The sequence below is a fragment of the Ambystoma mexicanum genome, chromosome 7p (assembly GCF_040938575.1).
Source record: "Ambystoma mexicanum isolate Mex_15411 chromosome 7p, UKY_AmexF1_1, whole genome shotgun sequence".
Classification (NCBI taxonomy): Eukaryota; Metazoa; Chordata; class Amphibia; order Caudata; family Ambystomatidae; genus Ambystoma; species Ambystoma mexicanum.
The window spans coordinates 187,537,099-187,557,531 of NC_090939.1; the positions used below are offsets into that span (position 1 = coordinate 187,537,099).

The window sequence follows — 20,433 nt, forward strand, 5'->3', positions numbered from 1 at the left end:
GAGGATGCACACATGCCACATGTACGGGTGCGTTCGGCCCGCATACCTCAGCCAGATGTCAACACACCATCTTATGGCTCCCATTAGGATAGTCACTCCAACTGCAGCAGCTCCATCAGAGGTGGCACCATGTCCCCCAACAGCCCCCCTCCGAACCCACGAAGAGGCGTCAGTCCGATCCCCAGCACACCTGAAACACCCTTCGTCACGGGAGCGGCAGTGATAGTGTGGCTGGATCAGATGGAGGCGCGACAGAGGTGCATTGAGAAAATGGCAACAGAACACACACACCACATCAAGGCCATCAGCCATGAAATATGGAATGCTGCGAAGTCCATGGCATGTGACAATGCACGGACCCGTAGGGTCATGGAGGGCTGAACAGCGGCCCTGACAGGTTTTGCTCAGAGGCTAAGGGAGCTGTGGGAGGTCCAGTCCGCACATGCCAAGCAGATGCGGGAGGCGAACAATCTGCTCTGCCAGCAGCTGCAGGTCTCTGGAGTAATACCATCTGCCTAAACCACGCCCACTGAGGGATCCCTGGAGGTATCACCCAGACGACGTTCCCTGCGAAATCTCACCCGCCGTTCACCGGAGGGACCCGGCAGTGGGAAGCGGCCACGTCCATCCTAGGTCCACATGTCACATTTGTGCAGAGCCATGGGCACATGGACACACTAGCACTATGTAGGGGTGTGCTGAGGAAGGTGGGGGGATCGTGTGATGGGGAGTTTACAGGGGGATCGTGTGATGGGGAGTTTACAGGGGGGTGGGGGATCGTGTGATGGGGAGTTTACAGGAGGGTGGGTGGTTTGCTAAAAATTACAATAAATCCCATTCAAAATTATACATAGCATGGACATCCATGATTGAGTTGAAGTGCTCTTAATTCTACAAGTGGTATGTGTCAAGTGTTGCAATGCAGTGGATCAAAATTAATTGTAAATTAAGGTCTGTCAGGGCAACCTCCCCTCCTTCACTGCATCCCTGTGTGCATGTGGCATGGCCTCGGCCATATTTTCATCATCACTCCCATCCCCAGATGACTGGCCATCAGTATCAGGGGGCAGCAGAACATGCCGGCGACTTCTGCAAATGTTGTGCAGCATGGCACAGGTAAGTATGATTTCGCAAAATGTATCAGGTGCATACATCAATGCCCCACCTATACGGTCGAGGCACTGGAATCGTGTCTACAGCAGTCCAAATGCCCTTTCCACACAGATGCGTGTACGTACATGGGCAATGTTGTATGCCAGCTCAGCTGGAGCGTGTGGATGATGCACAGGAGTCATAAGCCAATTGTACTGCGGGTATCCAGAATCTGGAGGACATGTGTACATTAGGGCAAGGTTGGTTCAGTGGGTGTACAAGGCTTGCTCATCAGTGACATTGGCAGCACAATCAGGTATGCGTTGTGAAGGTTCCTGCTATTCCAGTGACATGTTGACATACATACTTCACCTTCTGAGAACTGCATGGCCTGAGGTTTACATGCAGCAGTGTATCAATTCATATGTGGATTCCTTTGTGTGTCACTCTCATTTTGTACATGCACGCTAATTTTTATTTGGTTACTTTCATTGTGTTGTGTGTAGTGCAAGGTCCAACATTCAATCAATGGGCCATTTACTGCATGCACAACCCCAGTGTCGAGATGCCACAGTACTCTGCCCATTATCACTGGATGGGGGTACCCTTATGTCTGCATGTTCAGGCGACACGTTGTTAGGCCATGTGTCATGGCATTCGCTATGGCTGGTGTTGAGTTTGCTACTTGGCACGGTCATGTACATTTGGCCAGGCGTGTGATTGCCCAATCAGGGGTCAGTATCTCAGGGATGGTCATGACTCCAACTACTTGCGTATGGTGGCTTTGTGAATGTGCCTGCATTAAGACTCTATTGGCATGACTGTCTGGTGGCCAAGGTGGGATGTCTCTTCTGTGTCGGGTGAGATGCTTGATGGTAGTTGTGCTTCCATATGTGACTGTGCTTTCACAGGTGTGTGACATTCAGACTGTGTTCTGCTGTGTTGAATGTGTGCCAGGCATCACATGCGAGGAATGGGAATGTTGCAGTGCTAGTGCTGCCTGTGTCTCATGCTGGCATGCAGGGATTCCTCTGTGTATGTCCACCCCACCAGCAGATGCATTTTGGCATGCATTTGAGGCTAAGTTTGTACTCACCCAACATCTGTGTTTTGGCCTCAGTGCCTCTCCATGTAGGCTGGCTGGGTACTGTTGCGCAGGACCATGGAGTCATGGGTGGGTCTTGGGTAGCTGGCGCAGCAGTGGGTTGAAGGTTAGGTCAGGGCTAGACGTCATCTGCACGTTCATTGAATGGTAATTCGTACGGTTCCTGTAGGCTGCCTCATGTTGCTGGGGGCTACTAGTGCTACATGAGTGCAGTCCAGGGCTGCTATGACGTTCAGGACTTGGGCAATGGCATAGAACTAGCCCTTGAGCTGGTTGACCTGTGCCTGTGCGGCTGGCAATGCGATGTGCTCATTGACATGGAGCAGCAGTGCATCCAGCACCTTCCCCAGCACGGCACTGAAGGCAGATTGGGCCATGCCATGCATCATGCCAACGGTGTGGTGGTAGCTGTCAGTCCCCAGGTACTGTGGTACTGACATGATCTTGACAAGTGGGGGCACAGAAGTGCTGATGACTATACGGCTGCTTACGTCAGCCTGGATTGTGTCCAGCAACTGCGTGATGGTTGCCCTGTCCAGCCTGTACTTGGTCACCATCTGCCCTTCGGTCGGGGCACATTGTGTTGGCCTGGGGATGGCTGGCTGCCTTGCTGGTGCTGGTCTCCTCCTCATCCCCAATTCCCCCTGTGCTCCCAGGGCCCTGGGCTGGTTGGCAGGCCTCTGCAACTCCAGGCGCTCCAGGTAGATGTCATCAAGACTCCAGGCTCCAAATGGCAACATGCTATTGGGAAGGGTGTGTTGTGCATGGGTGTGTCCTTTGTAGGCCTCTGATTTGCATTGATTTCACCTGGGCACTTTTTTCTGTCTCCTCGCTGCTCCTGCTGGTGTAATGGTGTTGGGGAGGGTGTGTTTTGCATGGGTGGGTCCTTTTGTAGGCCTCTGATTTGCATTGATTTCACCTGTGCACTTTTTTTGATTTCTCCTGTGTTCTTTTACCTCCAGCATATGGCTAGGGGTATTTTCAGCGGATTTTCCACTGGTTTTCTGGCGTTAATTACACCTACGCCAGACTCGTGGTGGCTCTGTAATAGCGCAAATGGGTACCGCCGCTATTACAGCCGGCGTTACTACAGCTGGCTGTACTACCGCTGGCTGTAATAGCGCCGGAGGGATCTGTACTTGTGATCCGGCAGAGCGGTATTGGCAGCGCTAATACTGTTACCCCCGGATTTAAGGGTTACTGCCCAACCCGTGATATTGCCCCTACTTTTATTTATATAGCGCTCCATATAACCCAGAGGCATGAGGGAACAACAAAGAATCAATTACAAATCATCTCATATAAAATGAGATTTCAATAGTAAGACATTAATTAGTTAAACAGCAAAGTGATCCGGCAGAGCGGTATTGGCAGCGCTAATACTGTTACCCCCGGATTTAAGGGTTACTGCCCAACTCGTGATATTGTCCCTACTTTTATTTATATAGCGCCCCATATAACCCAGAGGCATGAGGGAACAACAAAGAATCAATTACAAATCATCTCATATAAAATGAGATTTCAATAGTAAGACATTAATTAGTTAAACAGCAAAGTCTTGATCCCTTTTTTAAAAGCTTCTAGAGAATCCCTGTTTCTAAGGTCAGGATGGATATCATTCCATGCCTTTGGTGCTGCCATAGAAAATGCACTTTTTATCACCTGGCTAAAGTTGCATTTAGGAATTTGAAGTTGATTTAAAGCATTCTACCTTAGTGTTCTGATGTTATCTTTTCTTTGGAGTGTTTGTTAAATAGTAAGGTCCAACTCCCTTTGGACATTTATAGGTAATGGTAAGTAGTCGGTACTGAATCCTGGCGGCAACAGGAAGCCAGTGCAAACTGCGTCTGGCCTCTGTGACAGGACAACGATGGTTCTGACCATAGAGTTTTGGAGAGTTTGTAGAAGCGCAATGTCAGATTTAGCTGCCCCCACCAGAGAACTGCCACAAAAATCGATCTTTGATCCAAGAATGGCCCTAGCAATTGTCTCACAGTTTGTTTGAGAGATAAATGGCCTAAGTTTGGTCAACAATTTTATGGGATAGGATGTGGAAGACATGAGGCTACGTATGTGTGCCTTCATATTTAGATTTTGATGTAGGACTACTCCCAGAGTTTTTACCTTCTTTTTAGTTTCTAAGGCACACCCATTACCATAAGATAATTTTTTTCCTTATTCAATTCCAATCCATTCTCCATCATCCAGCATTCGATGATTTTATAGACTTCATTTAACCTTCTTTCATCTTCTTCATGTTGTCCTAACATGGGAATGACCTATTGAGTGTCATCCGCAAAGTTGGTGAAACCTATATTATTTTTTTCCACTAGATCACAAAATGGTGCTGTGAATATATGAAGGATGGCGATAGACATGCACCCTGTGGCACCCCGCATTTGATGGTTATAGGGGTTGCTTTAGCATCCCCGCTCCAAACTCTACAGCTCTGTTTACTCAAAAATGATTCCACCCACATAGCCGCGTTCTCTGAAAACCTTGCTACCCCTTCAATCTGGTGACCAGTTTATTGTGAGCCACCAGATCGAAGGCGGCAGAGAGATCCAGTAGCATTAATGTCACTGCCTGTCCTTTGTCCATATATTGTTGTATCCGTGATTTTAAATCTAATAAGGCCGATTCAGTACTGTGTCCTTGTCAAAAACCTGATTGCTATTTATGTAGGATGTCATTTTCCTTCAAAAGAGTTGCCAGTTGTAAGTACACTACACGATCTAAGATCTTTTATATAAATGCTGTATTTGTAATGGGGCGATCATTTAATGCAATCTTAGGGCAGAGACCTGTTTTTTTTATTAACTGAGTAATGCAGGCATTCTTTAGGTTCTCTGGGATGTGATTTTCTGTAAATGAGGTGTTTATAAATTTGCAGAGTGCATCAATCAATTGCGGTGTACAGTCCTTTATCACCATGGCGGGCCATGCATCCCCTTTACAGTTTGTGGGTTTCAATGCAGCAATAATTTCCACCAGTTCACTTTCACTAACTGACTTAAAGCTAAACAGATGTTCTAAGATTTCTGACTGTCATGTAGCCCCCTCTGTTTGAACAGTATCTTTAGGCAGAAGGTTTTCATTTTTAAGTTCAATCATTTTCCTAATTATATCAATTTTTTCCATCATGGCATCCTGAATTGTATTACACCATTCATCATTTTTTTTCGATATCTGTATTTACTCTACAAGGTTTTTCTAGTTCTTTTAATATTGTAAAAAGTTCTTTAGAACTAGATTGTGTACTATTAATGTTTTCATTATCAAAATTCTTCTTTGCTGTAATTACAGCCTGTCTGAACTCTTTAGTTACAGCTCGAAACATCTCCTTCCCAGCTGGCCCTTGGGTTAGTTTTCACGCATTGAAGTATTTCTGTTTCGTGGCTTTAAGTTTTTGTAACTCAGGTGAAAACCATAAGTTATTTCTTCCTCACAACCACTTTCTTCAATTTCAATGGGGCTAATGAGTTCATGGCTTCCTGCATTGTCTGATTATAGGTAACTATCATCTCATCTGCGGTACTTACTTCCATCATTTTCTCAGATAGTGTTTTTAGCCAGGGTTCTAAAGCTGTGACTTTTAGATTCATTGCCATGATCGGCGGCTTCCCGTCTGTTTTTCATTTAATGGATTTGTTAGTATCCACCACACATTGTTCAAAACAGTAATCTGACCATGGGCAGGGCTGGATATTAATATCTTTAATTACGGTATTATGTCCAGCTATCCAGTCTAGGGTCTTTCCCGTCTTCTGGGTGGCAACTGTAACATGTTGGGTAAAACCTAAGTTATCTAAAGAGTCTTCCTGTTTTTTGGCCATTGGATCATTTTAATTTCCTAGCCATAGATTTAAATCTCCATGGACCAGTAGTATAGTATTAACTTTCAGTAATGGCAGCAAAATGCCACTAAAATGATTTTCAAAGTCAGGCATAAGATTAGGAGGTCGGTAGACCATCAGCAAATGTATAATGGTGTCTGGATTCATCCTAACCTTAATATGCTTGATGTCAATCCCTTGACTAACGATGGGCTATCCTTCCCATATATCCAGACAGGATTTATAAATGAAAGCTACTCCTCCTCCTTTCCCTGTAGTTCTATATTGGTCTACCATACTGTAGACTTCTGGAATAGCCAAAGTTAAAGTTGGTCCGGCTGCTTCATAACTCCAAGTTTCCGTAATGGCACATACATCAATATCTTGGCCACTGATGTATGAGGCTACGTCTATGGCAAGCTTAAGTAAGGATCTCGTGTCTAGTAATAAAAGTATAAGGCATTGTGATACATGTTCCTTTTTATTATGATTATATTTTTTTGTTTTCTGTACTCTATCCTTTATCGTGTCTCTCTTCAACTGTGGTGCCAATGTTTGCATGCAGTTCGGCTGGGCCCGAGTTACCCCCTGGTGTTTATTAGTATCACTTGTACCATCTAGTAATTCAGTCATGAGCTCATCGTCCCTGTGGGCCTTGATATCGACCTCTCAGTTAAGCTTGGCCTAAATTACACCCTGGTGTTTATCATTCGTACCATCTGGTAATTCAGTTGTGAGCTCATCATCCCTATGGGCTATGATAGTGACCTCAAAGTTCGGCTGGGCCTTAGTTACACCCTGGTATTTATTTGTAACATTTGTACCATCTGGTAATTCAGTCATGAGCTCAGCGTCCCTGTGGGTCTTGATAGCGACCTCACAGGGTAGCTCATACTCTGTGGTACGGGTAGCTGGTGACTATTAAATAGTCAGATGGCAGGATACTATCTACTTGTTTTTTATTCATGTGTGCATTATCACAGATTGCAAACATTTTACTATTCCTATCTAATGTGTCCCTAGCGGTTTTAATAGCACCCAAAACCTCTTGTACTCCCATATTAATATCTATTTCTATGTGATGTTTCCTTACGTTTTCCCAGATAGGAGCCTCCACTTCCTCCCACGTCCTCCACGGACCGCCACAGACCACTTGGATTCTCATGCCGGCGCTCTCGCGCTGGTTCTGCTAATTTCTATGGCGCAAGAACTACAAGGCGGTCTGGGGGTTGTAGTTCTATGCGGGGTGGCTATTTAAGCCAAATTCTGTTGGTGGGACTGACCATTACATATGATTTAGTTGTGTTTATTCGTGGAGAATTCTCTGTCAAGTACGCTGGCGATTGATAAACATACGGCACAAGGATTTATCTAAAGTAAGTACCCTTCCAATCCCCGCTTGACTTAATCTCGCTGGAAGTTACGAGTCCATCAGAACACTGATTAAACAGCAGCACGTCTCTGTTTTTCTTTCCGTTCCGCTTTATTGATAGAAGGGCGCTGCTTGACTAAGGGACCAGACTAAGACTCCCGCAAAGGGTATCGGACGCCGACCCCTCGACAATGAGAGACATTATTCCAGCTTGGATTTATCTATGTCGAACCAGTCCATAAAGGCTCAAAAGTAAGCGAGTAACGCCACCCGAACCATATTACACAGGTTTTTAAAATGATGTGTCTGCACAGAGTGTCATCCACATATAACTGCAAGACGTGCATGTTAACAGAGGAGTGAGCACCACACGTCCCCCTTCAGCTGTAAGTGCCCGCTCGAGCATGGTAACCAGCACCATAATTCACATGTGCCACTCACACACAATTACACAACGTACATACTAACTGAGTAGTGAACACCATACATCCAACTTCAGCTGTTAGAGCTTGCCCTAGTGCCCAGACCTTCCACAAGATTGTATTGGTATACCCCTGTAACGAGAGTACTCGGATTGACTGTATTCCCCTCTATGACCGACATCTTTATATTTTACAAGAGGAACCATCAATCTCATCTAAGTTAACATCCATGTTTTCTCTTGAGGGATTCCACACCAAATTCCCCCATTATATTGCATCGGAGATGCAGGCTTTAAGGGCTAAGCCACTCATGATAGTTCTAACCCCCTTTCTATATCCTGTCTGTAGTGGGCTAAGTAGATGCATTTTTTTCGCACACTGTTGTCATTTCTTTAGCACCAAATTAGCAAAAACCTTTGAAGAAGAATAGAGAAGTGAAATCATCCGGTAGCAAGAGGGATCAGTCTGATTCCCTTTTTTGAAGATTGATACTAAAATTGAATCCAACCACAACATGGGAGAGATATGATCACTCATGATTGCGTAAACAGGTGGAACAGGATGTCTTCCCACAGTGTGGGATTGCTCTTAAAGATCCCGTTAGTTATTCCATCGGTCCACTTGCACGTGAGTTCTTTAGTTTGCTTATGATTATCTCAATATCATGACGATCAAAAGTGAGCGGCTGATTTTTATTAGCAGGTTCGTGTACTTCCGATAACCTATTTTTGTTCATTCCTGCTCCGTATTTATCCAAAAAGAAATCAACCCAGTCTCCCTCATTTGTACTCGTTGATTGAACCATGTCTTGCTCCCTTTCTTTATTTTTGAGTGTCCACCATATTGCTTGAGTGTCTTTTTTAATTATGTTGTTCATGAACATTTGGTTGATCCCAACAAATTTTTGAATTCTATGTGATTTACACCAAAGCCTATATTGACGTTTAATTGTTTTTCTCTGTTTTTCTATCTCCATGGGTACAAGATCAGTACATTTTCACAAATGTCTTATTTCTTTGCGCATTGTTCATTTGCGATTCTGGTTTTCAATATCGTGTTTTTCCCTACTAAAAAGGAAGGGTGCATTGATTGATTTGTGCATCAATTTCTGCTTTGGTTTCTCAAGTGCGCCTAATATATTAGGGAAGTTACCTGGCACAGTTTGTGCAAGCCACCACTTATTCAACCCTGAGTTTATTGTGCTAGAATGAATACTGTATTGGGCAACTTTGTTACGTGAGTTGGATACAACCAATGATTTTACTAACATTTGTTCTTTTTTTCCTTAAAACCTTCAATAGTAAGTGTAATCTTTAGGATAGAATGATCAGTTTTGACGGTATCTAAGGAACCAATCAAATTATCGTAAAAGTTCTTCACAAAGATATATGGGCCTCATTACGACTCTGGCGGTAGCAGTGCTGCTGTCGGAATCGTCTTTTTTCCGGCACCCAGGAATGGGCAATTACCGGGTCCGCTGGGGTTGTAATACCCCGGCAATTACCGGGGTATTACAACCCCAGCGGACCCGGTAATTGCTCATTCCTGGGCGCTGGAAAATAATCTTCCCCATTCCCATTGAGCCCCAATGAATGGGGAAGCTGGATGCGCCGGCACCATTCGTGAATGGTGCCGGCGCATCCGAAATGCTCTGCTCGCGGGTGCCGTTTCACCCTCCAGGTCAGACCTGACGGGTGAAACGGCACCCGCAAGCAGAACTCATAGTTTGCTGGTCTGGGAACTACGGTATCGGCAAGCTTACCGGTGCTGTAGTTCCCGGACAGGCAAACTCGTAATGACCCCCATAATCTATGATTGAAGCTGCAAAAGAATTGGACCAGGTGGGACATCTTTAAGGCCCCATCATTTAAGAGGTTGGTCTGAATAAAGGCCCATTTTTTTATGGATAAAATCGGTGCATTGCAAGGACTTCGGTAAGAGTAATAATTCCTTCCTGAAGCAGGTTTTCAATAACAGGTTTTATCCCTTCTTCTGCTGCGATCAAAATAGTATATTGAGGGATACATTGAAGATGTTTCCGTGTTTTCAGAGTTATGCGTACATGTTCAACATCTAATATACCTCCTGTATCATTTGTATGCAAGCACCAAAATTGCAGAGGAGCTTGGTCCAACAGTACCTTTTGGAACAAGAGTCTTCCCTTAGTTTATGCATTTGATTTGTAGACTCTTGCAACACAACCAAAAATTACAATTCCCTAAGCACATGCACATCCAAGTGAATACTATTGGGGAATATGCTAGATAGTGCAATCCATTTTACATAGTGGATCCACTCCTAAAAGGTCCACAGGTATAGAAGGGCTAATCATGACTTTAAGAATTATGACCTAGTGTAACAGTCATTGGCCGAGAAACAGGATAGGGATATAGGTTCACCCCCATTGCCTGCAGCATTTATTGGGGAATGGAAGATAAGGGAATTCTCAAGCTTTTAATCTTGAGTGAAACACTCCAGTGTCAACTAAGCAAGAGACAGGCTTTCCACTAACTGAGCATTCTACATAAGGGCAAATGGAGCAAGCAGAAACATTGAGTAATTAATAGAATATTTTCACATGCAGTTAACAGTAATTCCATTACTGCATGCTGAAATCAGGTCGCAAAATCTGCAGCGATCATGGGGGCTTGCCTCATTGTCAGAAACAAATTAGTTTTTCTGAAGGCATTGCTAGTGAATCAAAATGGCACTTATAGTATATCTCTAGTACTGTTGACATGGCTGATTGTAGTGTCCCTGATGAAGCAGGCTATTCTTCTCCTTATGGATAACCCTATGTTGGTATTCAAATAGAGACAATGATTGTGCTTGAGGGTAAGATCATTGGAAATTACTATACTTAAATGACAGTCGGGAACAGAAAAAAGAAACTCATACACACAAAATGGGCTGTAAGAGTTGTTGTTTGTTGCAATTGAATATATGATATTGCAATTAGCTGCTAGCTAGCCAAATATAAAGTAAAATTCAACTTTGTTTTTTTCTTGAAAAAATATGAGAATGATGGATTGCCTACTAAAATAAATGTAAATTTCATTACTTTGTTCGCTGTTATTTATTTCAGATAAAAAATCTAATTTGTAAATTCATTGAAAAGCAAGAGACAATTAATTTGGTAGTGGTGCCAAGCAACGTGGATATAGCAACTACAGAAGCTCTTGAAATGGCGAGACAGGTGGACCCCAATGGGGAGAGAACACTTGGTAAGTACGTTTTATTAAGTACAGGTAGTATGTTTTAAGCTGATGGCATTTTGGGTTGGAGAGTTCAAGTTCCAGAATTCTTTATTTCAAATTCAACATCAAAGCATTTGAACAATATCACAAAAATGGCTGAGAAGAAGTTACAATCAAGCATAATTAAAAACTAGGGATCCACATGCTAAAATATAATAACATAATTAAACAACAGCGTTTAGTATCAAATTTCCCCCAACTGGTTACTATCATTGTTGTAGAGAAGTAACATACAGAGGGGAGGACCTTTATAAAATCACTTTTTTTTCTATCAAATGTAATTCATTAGATAATGCAATGCATTGCTGGAAAAAACATTTCCAATTAGAATACCATACCATAAATGGGCATCATTACGAGTATGGCGCTAAGTGGCAACATTGGCTGTAACATAGTTACCGCCAATTTTACCACTACACCAAATTATAAGGTCGGGCCATGGAGTGGAAGATTTACCTCCAGGGAAAACTCCTGGAGGTAACTACTGCCACTCACAGCCGAAGACTCGGCAGAATCGGCAGAATTACTGCAGCGGAAAAATGGGGAATTACACTGCCAATTGTAATCCGGCGGTAATTCTGCCAGCCCAAGAGAGGGTAATGGTTATTGAGCTGGGCGGCATTCTGGGGGATTTACCACCGGAACTCGTAATGAGGCCTTATTACAAGTTAGGCGATAAGTGGTAAAATTGGCAGTAACTCCGTAACTGCCAACTTTACCACTATGCCAAATTACGAGTGACACAAAAATCTGCAGTAATTCCACCAAAAATCTGCAGAAACAGCGCCGGGGCTAATTCCTCTGACGGAAATGAAGCCAAATAACAAAAAACCATTACCGCAAAATGACAAGTACAGAAACAGAAGAATTACCTCCAACAATCTGAGGTAATTCCTCCAAAACCACAGCACAGCTACCTCCACAAAAAAGGTGGAGGTAAATGCATACAGGTGTCACAAATCAAGGCCCAGGTGAACCTGATCCACTCAAGTGGAGTAGAAAAGGCCACGCCCATCCCCAACACATGCTAGCAACATGCAACCACAAGATGATGTAGATTACGAGCTCCACAACCTGCTACTCTACATCGAGGTACAGCAGCATGCTGAACCACAGCAGGGAAGGAGACAGGTGCAACCATGGCGTAGGAGACGCATGCTGCGGATGGCACAAATACCACATGTCCGACCTTCCCCATGGACACTCACAGGCAGCCACTTAGTCACCTTATACAGACTGGACCGTCCAACCATCGCCAACCTGTTCACCCTGGCACAGGCACAACTGCAGAGGGACATTTCCATCAGGACAGCCATCCCCCCTGCTGAAGCTGGTGGAAGTCCTACATTTCTGTGGCACAGGTGCCTTCCAGCACACAGTAGGGACACATGTTCCGGCCCACATTCTCCAAGGTGCTGGACCAAGACCTGGATGCCCCAATGACGCATGCACATCTCCATGCCCATCACCCAGGCACAGGCATGCAGCCAAGGCAAGGTTCTACAGTATTGTCCATTTTCCCAACACCATTGCAGCATTGGCTTGCACCCATGTGGTGTTGGTATCACCCCAGGCAATAGAACAGGCATTCCGCAACCGGAAACAATATCACTCAATGAATGTGCAGATGACCTGCGATGCTGACTTCCAACATCAGTCACTGCTGTGACCGATATCCTGTGGCCAAACATGATTCACAGATTTAGCGCAACAGCACCCTGGCGGCGTACATGGAGCGGCACAGAGGACAGCACACCTGGCTCATGGGTAAGTAGCACTCAGACCTGACTGCCAAAAGCCCTGACACACACCTAGGGCACGTAAGCAGTAGGAAAGTGAATGAGCCACAAGTCCCATGATGCAACAACACCAATACACAGAATAGGCCAGGCACACTGACTGACCCGCCCCAGGACACAGACTTGAATCATGTGATGACACAGGGCATCCAGCCACGCAAGACAGCACCACGCAATCAGGGCAACGTACAAACCCATGTAAGCATTGCCATGTGCCCTACATGGCGTACTGCCACACCATTGTTGACTAGTGCATTCCCAATGTCACAGCAGTGACAGACACCACATGACTGCTGACTCCCACAACATGTATGACTGCAAGGTAGTCATGTAGCCCATGTCCCATCAACCCTGATGCACACAAGGTGCACTGTGCCCATCCACTGAGTCATGCACGTAGGGGTGTACACGTCAGGACCATTAACTTGTTCCCCTGCCCTCTCACGGCCATGTCTCACGCAGTCCATTCATGTTTTGCAGATGATGCTGGAAACCCGCAATTGGCATGGCTAATGACCCCTGTGAGAAACCCTGCTACACCACAGGAGATAGGATGTAATGGTGCGCAGAGGAGAACAAGATCATGTATTGCGCAGACATTTGGCCTTCATGAATCGAGTTTCATGTGCGTACAGCCCCCAAAAAGTAGGTGAAAATCGTAGTGGTTTTCGCCATACAGCACAACATGTGCATACGCAGGAATGTTGAAATGCCCGCAGATGAGGACAATGACCCCCCAGCTCTGATGAGGAAGAGGCTGGAGGAGGGAACAGGGCACCAGAGCCCATACCTGGTGAAGTAAGAGGAGGTTGGATGGTCCGCCAGGAGCTCATGGATAATTATTTTGGACTCTAGAGACATGACACCGATACATGCATTGAATGCATATGTCAAAATTGCATCTAATGAAAACTGTCAAACTGATAAAGATTCAAGTGTGTTTATTACTGGCAACACGGTAACCCCATCCCCAACACTAACTACCACCTCCCACCCCCAGCTAACACCCCATCCCAACACCAAATCCTAACCCCCATCCCCAACACCAACTCCACCCCCAACACGAACTCCCATCCCCAACGGCAAGTACTGCTCCCATTAGTGCTTGCGCTTATCCCCCTTGTCCGTGGGCCTAGCAGCATTTTAGGCACACCGTTGTGAGCGCCTGGGCAGGGTGCTCGCCAATGACCCCTCAGTAGGGGTAGCGGAATGTGAGCTCCTCTGCAAGCTCCCCTGTAGTTGGTCCATGCTGAGATATATGGCTCTGGCCATGGACTCATGTGAAGAGGACATTTGTTCAGCCACCTCCCGTACCCTCTGGCCTGTGAGGCACAGGCTGGCATTGCATGTCACTGCTCCAGCAGAGACGGGTCAATTGACCTCGACAACCGCCTCGATGCCCCCTGAGTGCAGTCACGCATGTCTCAACTGTTCCTGTGCGATGTTGCGCATTTCCGCCTGCCTCTGTTCCATCCGGTCGAGACAGTCCCAGATGGCCTGAAGTGTGGGGGCAGCCATTGGCCCTGGTGATTGACCTTGGTCATGTTCTTCATGCTGCCCTTGACGGCGAGCATTCCTAGCCTGCTCGTCAGATGAGTCCTCAGCATAGCGCAGCGCACGGCAGGAATCACGAGAGGATGCTGGTGTATGCAGTGGGGAGAGGCTACATAGGGGGCAGCACTCAGGTGATAAATGGCTGATGGGGGAATGTAGGTGGCTGGATGCAAGGGAGGCACCCTCATACTCCTCGACACCCGGCCTGCAGTGGCCTGCTCTGATTGCAGGCTGTCTTCCACACTCTGACACACATGTGCGTCCACAGTCAGACCTGATGTGGTCATGGCATGGCTTGTCTCTGGTGGCACAGATTGCGCACTTGGGGGTCTGCGGTGGCCCGGTGGGTGCGTCTGTCCGGATGGCTGGAGTTTCTCTCTGTGGCCTGTTGGCCCAGTGCCTCTTTTTTGGTGGCATACTCCCACTCCCTTAACTGCCTTGGCCTGGCTGCTTGCTGGCAGTGGTCGGTGCTGGTGTCGTGGAGGGGCCAGCCTCCTTGTTCCCTTCCTGGGTGTCTTGCGTTCCTGTTGGGACAAACTGAGATGTGCGTTACCTTATTGGTGATGAGGTGCTTGGCAAAAAACATTCATTGTCACTTGTACTTTGTCGTCACTGTCTGTTGCATCTCCTGGAGGGGCCAGCATCATGTGTCAGCCACTGTGCACATGGCACACATTGCATCTGGATGGCCAGGTGTGGGTTCGCCAGCTTTATTTGGTGGTGCATCCCTGGGATGTGTTTGGCTACAGGCTGTCCTGTCCAGTGGTATGTCAGGTATGTTGGTGGCAGGTATCCAGTGGTACAGTCAGGTGGGTGCAGAGCATTTGGTTGTGTATGGGTCAGGTGGCCATGTTGTCAGATGTGTACTGCTCATTGTGTGTGCACATGGGCCAAAGTAGTTGAGGGGCTAGTGGCTGTGACACAACTATCCCCAGTTGTGTTTGCTGGGGTTCACGTTGCTTGCTTGCATGACAGTGTGGGTGTTTGTGGATGACTCCAGGGTTGTCCATTTATAGGTGTACGTTTCATTGTGGTACTCACCAGATTCAGCTTGGCTGCTGGCTTCTAGCTCTGCCGTGCCCACGACCGTGATCTTGGCCATGCGCAGGATCCCACTGACCATATTCTCCCACAGTGCCAGTTGCAAGGGTTCCACTGAGCCACCTCTAGTGGCAGCTGTCTTCCGGCGGTGGATGGAGATGAGGCTCTTGACTCTGGCCTTGAAGTAATTCCACCTGTTCTTCATGTCCTCAACCTCACATTGGACGTGCCCTACGGCCACCACCTTGTCCCTGATTCCCAACCATATATTGTTTTAACGCTGTTGACTGGTCTTCCTGTGCGGTGCCTCATACAGTTCCTCAGAGTGGGCAACCACCTGCTCTCCCAACAACAAGAGCTCCTGCTCAGTGAATTTGGGCTTCCGGTGCCTCATATCTCATCCTTTTCTGAGGACATGTTTGGCCTTAGCTGGGTGTCTGGATGCCACTCCTATCTCGAGATATTCGATGGATTGTGATTTCCAAAATGTCCACTGTGGTGCTTCATTATGTAGCTATGACGAATTTCTGTTAACCGCCATGGTACATTTTTGCTGCAATTATGTCGTACCATGGGTTGTACGGCGTTAACTTTGCTGGGCGGCAATACTGTTACCGCCAATGGTGTGTGCACGCACCCGCCAGGTTGTAATTCTGTGGTAATTCTGCTACAACACATGGTGGTAATGCTAATTCTCCAGCATGGGGTCTGGCATGGATTCACATGCTCATGAATATTCCCCGTCGTCAGGCTGGGAATCCTCGGTAAAGAAAAAATCAGTATCCGTTTCGTTTCTGATCTGTCTTTCTTAGTAGTAACCAATCACTGGTCTCGGGGTCATACTGCCCCCCAGCCAATGACTGCCCTCTCCATAAGTCCCGCCTCTGGCAGCCATCTTCAGATTTTTACCGCACACTCAAGTGTTGGGAGTCCTCGTGTTTAGCTCTCGTGCTTTTGCTGCGTTTACGCGCTTTTTGAAAGAGAGTTTCTCATTTTTCGGTCAAATAGAGCCTCAAGCTCCACCGTTTATACATCCGATCAACGGGGACCAGTTTTGGATTTTTTCTACGCCCCTCAAGGGTGAAGTTTTCATCGAGTTACGCTTCTTGGAGGAGTCCAGAAGTTTCTGTGGCCTACCCCGGACATGGCACAGGAGAAAGGAAGCTCGACGCCCGGAAAGCTGTTCAGGGTTTGCCCTGGATGCCAGCTGCTGTATGTGTTCAAAGAGGACGAGCATTCGAAGAGCCTCTACTGCCTTCATGAGGACAAAACACACGTGGAGAAGGACTGTGCGTTTTGCGGGAACATGTCGGAACGGACCATCAAGGATCGACATCTTCGTCTCTCCAACTGGCTGGAAGGAAAGAGCCCGTCAGGTGAGAAGAAGAAGAAGAAGAAGAAGAAGTCTGAGCGGTCTTCTAAGTCCTGTGAGGGCGCCCCGGCGATGGGGGCCCAACAGAAGGCAAAGCACCGCGATTCCGCAGGCACCGGGAGCGCCGAACGGTCGGGCTCCTCAGCTGCCAGGCAGGGCGCATTCTCCCCAGCACCATCAACCACGAGCCAGCTCTCTGGCTCAGGGAAGAGGGAAGCCGACAACCCGGAGAAACTTCTGGAGAGGCCCCGGTCGGTCTCGAAGGATCCAGCCGAGGGGGACCGAGGCAGTGACCCTCCCCCCAAGGTGAAGGCCACAGGCCCACAGAAGGTGATTAAGCTCTTGATTCACCCGGCTAAGGCCTCTACAGTGGAAGTCGCGGCGGCCCTGGCGCAGCCTGGGGAGGCTACGCCAGTGGAGGCGACCTCGGGGCCCAGAGTTTCTCTGCCACCGCGGAGGGAAGCCTCTTTCAGGCCCATCGAGAAGACCCCCATGAAGACCCTGGCGGAAAAAGAGGTGAGGGAGCCTGTGGCCATTGTGGACACGGACACAGCCTCTGAGGAGGAATTGGTTGAAGTCTTGGAGGGCCTGGACGAGGGCGTCGAAGAGGCCCGGTCCCACGGGAGGGATCTCGACAAAGGGGACGACGAGAGCGGCGGCGACGCCGGCGAGGTTCCTAGTCAACCGTCGCGCACGCCGCAACCGGAGCCGCAGGACAACTCGGCAGCCATTTTGTTGGCAATACAATCCTTATGTTCGGAGATAAGGACGAGATTGCCCCTACCACCGACAGAGGAGCCGGAACCAGGCCCGACGGGAAGTCCCCCAACCAAGAGAAGACAGACCCATCCAGCCCTGCCTTTTCAGCCCTCGCATTCTGCTCAACCTTTGCCCACGTCCCCCGTACCTGAGGATGACACGGGAACGGACACGGCCATGACGGGTACGGATGACGACGGCGGTGACGACGGGACGGAGCTCCCATCACCTCCAGCCCGGGCCTCCCCGCCCGACGAGATTGGGTCTTTCCACGCTATGATCTCCAGGGCATCTGAGCTTTTTCAGCTCTGCCCCGAAGAGAAGAAGGAAGGTTTCCTGTACCAACGGCGCAAGGCCAAGAGGAAGACGGTCCTCGCCGTGCCTCTGTTGGATGACATCTGAGACGAAGGTCTCACCCTTCTCAAGAACCCGTCTACGACGCCTGCCAAGAGGGATCGGTACGAGAAGTAGTACCGGGTCCCCGACGCGGCCCCTTTGTGCCTCAGGGCGCAACCGACCCCTGACTCGGTCGTCTCAGCGGCGGCCAAGAAGAAAGCGGGGGGCATCGGCCTCAACGTCAACTTCCCCGCCGGACGGCGAAGGAAAGAAGCTGGATGCAATGGGACGACGAGTTATCTCGTCGGTGGCAACAACGATTAAGGCGGCCAACGCCCTCACGATCGTGGCCCGCTACGACAGGGAGTTATGGTACAAGATCGCCCCCCGGTTGGACTTCCTTCCAGACGACAAAAAGTCTGAGGCCTTGGAGATCTTGCAGGAAGCTGAGGTGGTGTCGGACCACGCCATAACGGTGGCAACGGACATTGCGGACACCGGTTTCCACCAGCTAGGCAACGGCGTTTGCCTCAGACGACGAGGGTGGCTCAAGGCAACGGATTTCCGCCAGGACGTACAAGCCAAGGTTTTGGACATGCCGTTCAACGGGAACAACCTGTTTGGGAAAACAGTGGATGAGTCCCTCCAAGCCATCAAGGCAGACACAGAGACAGCTAACGCCCTAGGAGTTCTCCAGCAACGAACGGCGTCCTTTCGGAGCTCCGGAGGCAAGCAGGGTGCCTCCAAGGGATTCGGCGGTGGCTCCTCTATGTACCGCCAAGCAGCCTGCGCATCGTCGCAGGTAGCCTATAGAGGACGAGGCAAGTCAGGTGGATCCCGCCGTCGTCACCAGGGAGGCCAAGGCGGCAAGGCGTCCTCCAAGCAAGATTGAACCGACCGTGGTGTCGGGCCCCCACCGAAGCACCCCGGTGGGACCCCGGCTGGCGAAGTTCGTCAGCGTGTGGGAGTCCATCTCCACCGACCGTTGGGTGCTGGACGCCCTGGCCCAGGGCATGCCCTCGAATTTCTGAAAAAGTGCCCCCGCATTCCTCCCGTGGCCAGGAAGGAAAACCACATCCCTCAACTACTGTTGGAGGTATGGGTGATGCTCAAGAAAGGTGCCATCGAGCTCGTCCCAAAGAGGCTCCGGGGCTCCGGAGTATACTCAAGGTACTTCCTCGTGAAAAGACAGGAGGGTGCCGACCCATCCTGGACCTGCGACGACTGAACAAGTACATCAAGGCACAGAAGTTCCGGATGGTCACCCTCTAGCATGTGCTGGGACAGCTGGAGGAGGGCGATTTCCTTTCGTCGTTGGATTTGGAGGATGCATGCTTTCACATTCCCATTCTAAACAGACATCGGAAGTTCTTAAGGTTCGTGGTCCAAGGGCGGCACTACCAGTTCAAGGCCCTCCCGTTCGGATTGAAGTCGGCACCCAGGGTTTTCACCAAGTGCCTCGCTCCAGTGGTGGCGCGGCTGCGCCTGCAGGGGATCCACGTCTACCCCTACCTGGACGATTGGTTCATCCGTGCAAGGGCAAGGGAGCTCGCCGTAGAACACACAGCGAAAACCGTCCAGCTGCTCACTGACCTGGGGTTCTCCATCAACTTCCCCAAGTCCCACCTGGTCCCCTCTCAAGTCGCACTGTTTCTGGGAGCCAAGCTCGACACAGTGGCGCGTCTGGCCTCGCCGTCGGAGGAAAGGACAAAGGGCATCCTAGGCAAGGTGCAGCGTCTGCTGGCCACGGACGTGGCCAGGGTGAGGTCCATCAAGTCCCTCCTCTGGATGATGTCCTCTTGTATTTATCTCGTGCGCCTGTGCAGGCTGCGGATGCGCCCTCTACAGGAGTTCCTCGACACCCGCTGGATTCAAGTGACGGGCAGCTTCGAGGACAGGATCCCTCTCAATGGGACCTTCCGACGAGCGATCCGGTGGTGGGGCTCCCGCGCTCCTCTAGCAGCAGGGACAGACTTTAAGACCCCGGCCCACCAGGCGATGGTGACGACGGATGCCTCCCTGGAGGGGTGGGGAGCGCACACCGGAGATCTTCACGCAAAAAGCCTTTGGCTCCCGGAGGAGAAGCCGCTCCACATCAACATCTTGTAGCTCCGGACAGTGTTCTGGGCCCTCGGGTCTTTTCTCCAGTCCCTCAAGGGCAAGGTGGTGAGGATCTTCACCGACAACACCACCACAATGTTCTACATCCGGAAGCAGGGCGGAACCAGGTCCCCAGCCCTATCCAAGGAAGCCCCGGATCTGTGGCATTGGGCCATTGCCCAAGGGATGTTTCTGGTGCCGTTTCTTCTGGCAGGGATAAAAAACACCATCGCTGACTCACTCAGCAGAGAACTGCGCTCGTGCCACGAGTGGGAACTACGCCAGGATGAAGTGGACCGACTCTTTCAGCGATGGGGCAAGCCCCAGATCGACCTGTTCGCGACGGCGACAAACTCCAAGTGCCAGAGGTTCGCCAGCAGGTTTCCCC

The 20,433-nt window shown here is 48.8% G+C and overlaps 1 protein-coding gene across 1 annotated transcript in view; it reads left to right on the top strand.

Annotated features, from left to right (window-relative positions):
- The window catches only part of LOC138525817 (interferon-induced GTP-binding protein Mx1-like), a 1,137,278-nt gene that overhangs the window by 269,813 nt on the left and 847,032 nt on the right, over positions 1–20,433 (top strand). The window contains exon 4 of the mRNA XM_069636045.1: positions 10,913–11,051. Coding sequence (XP_069492146.1) covers positions 10,913–11,051 — 139 coding nt within the window. The remainder of the gene's footprint in view (positions 1–10,912; positions 11,052–20,433) is intronic.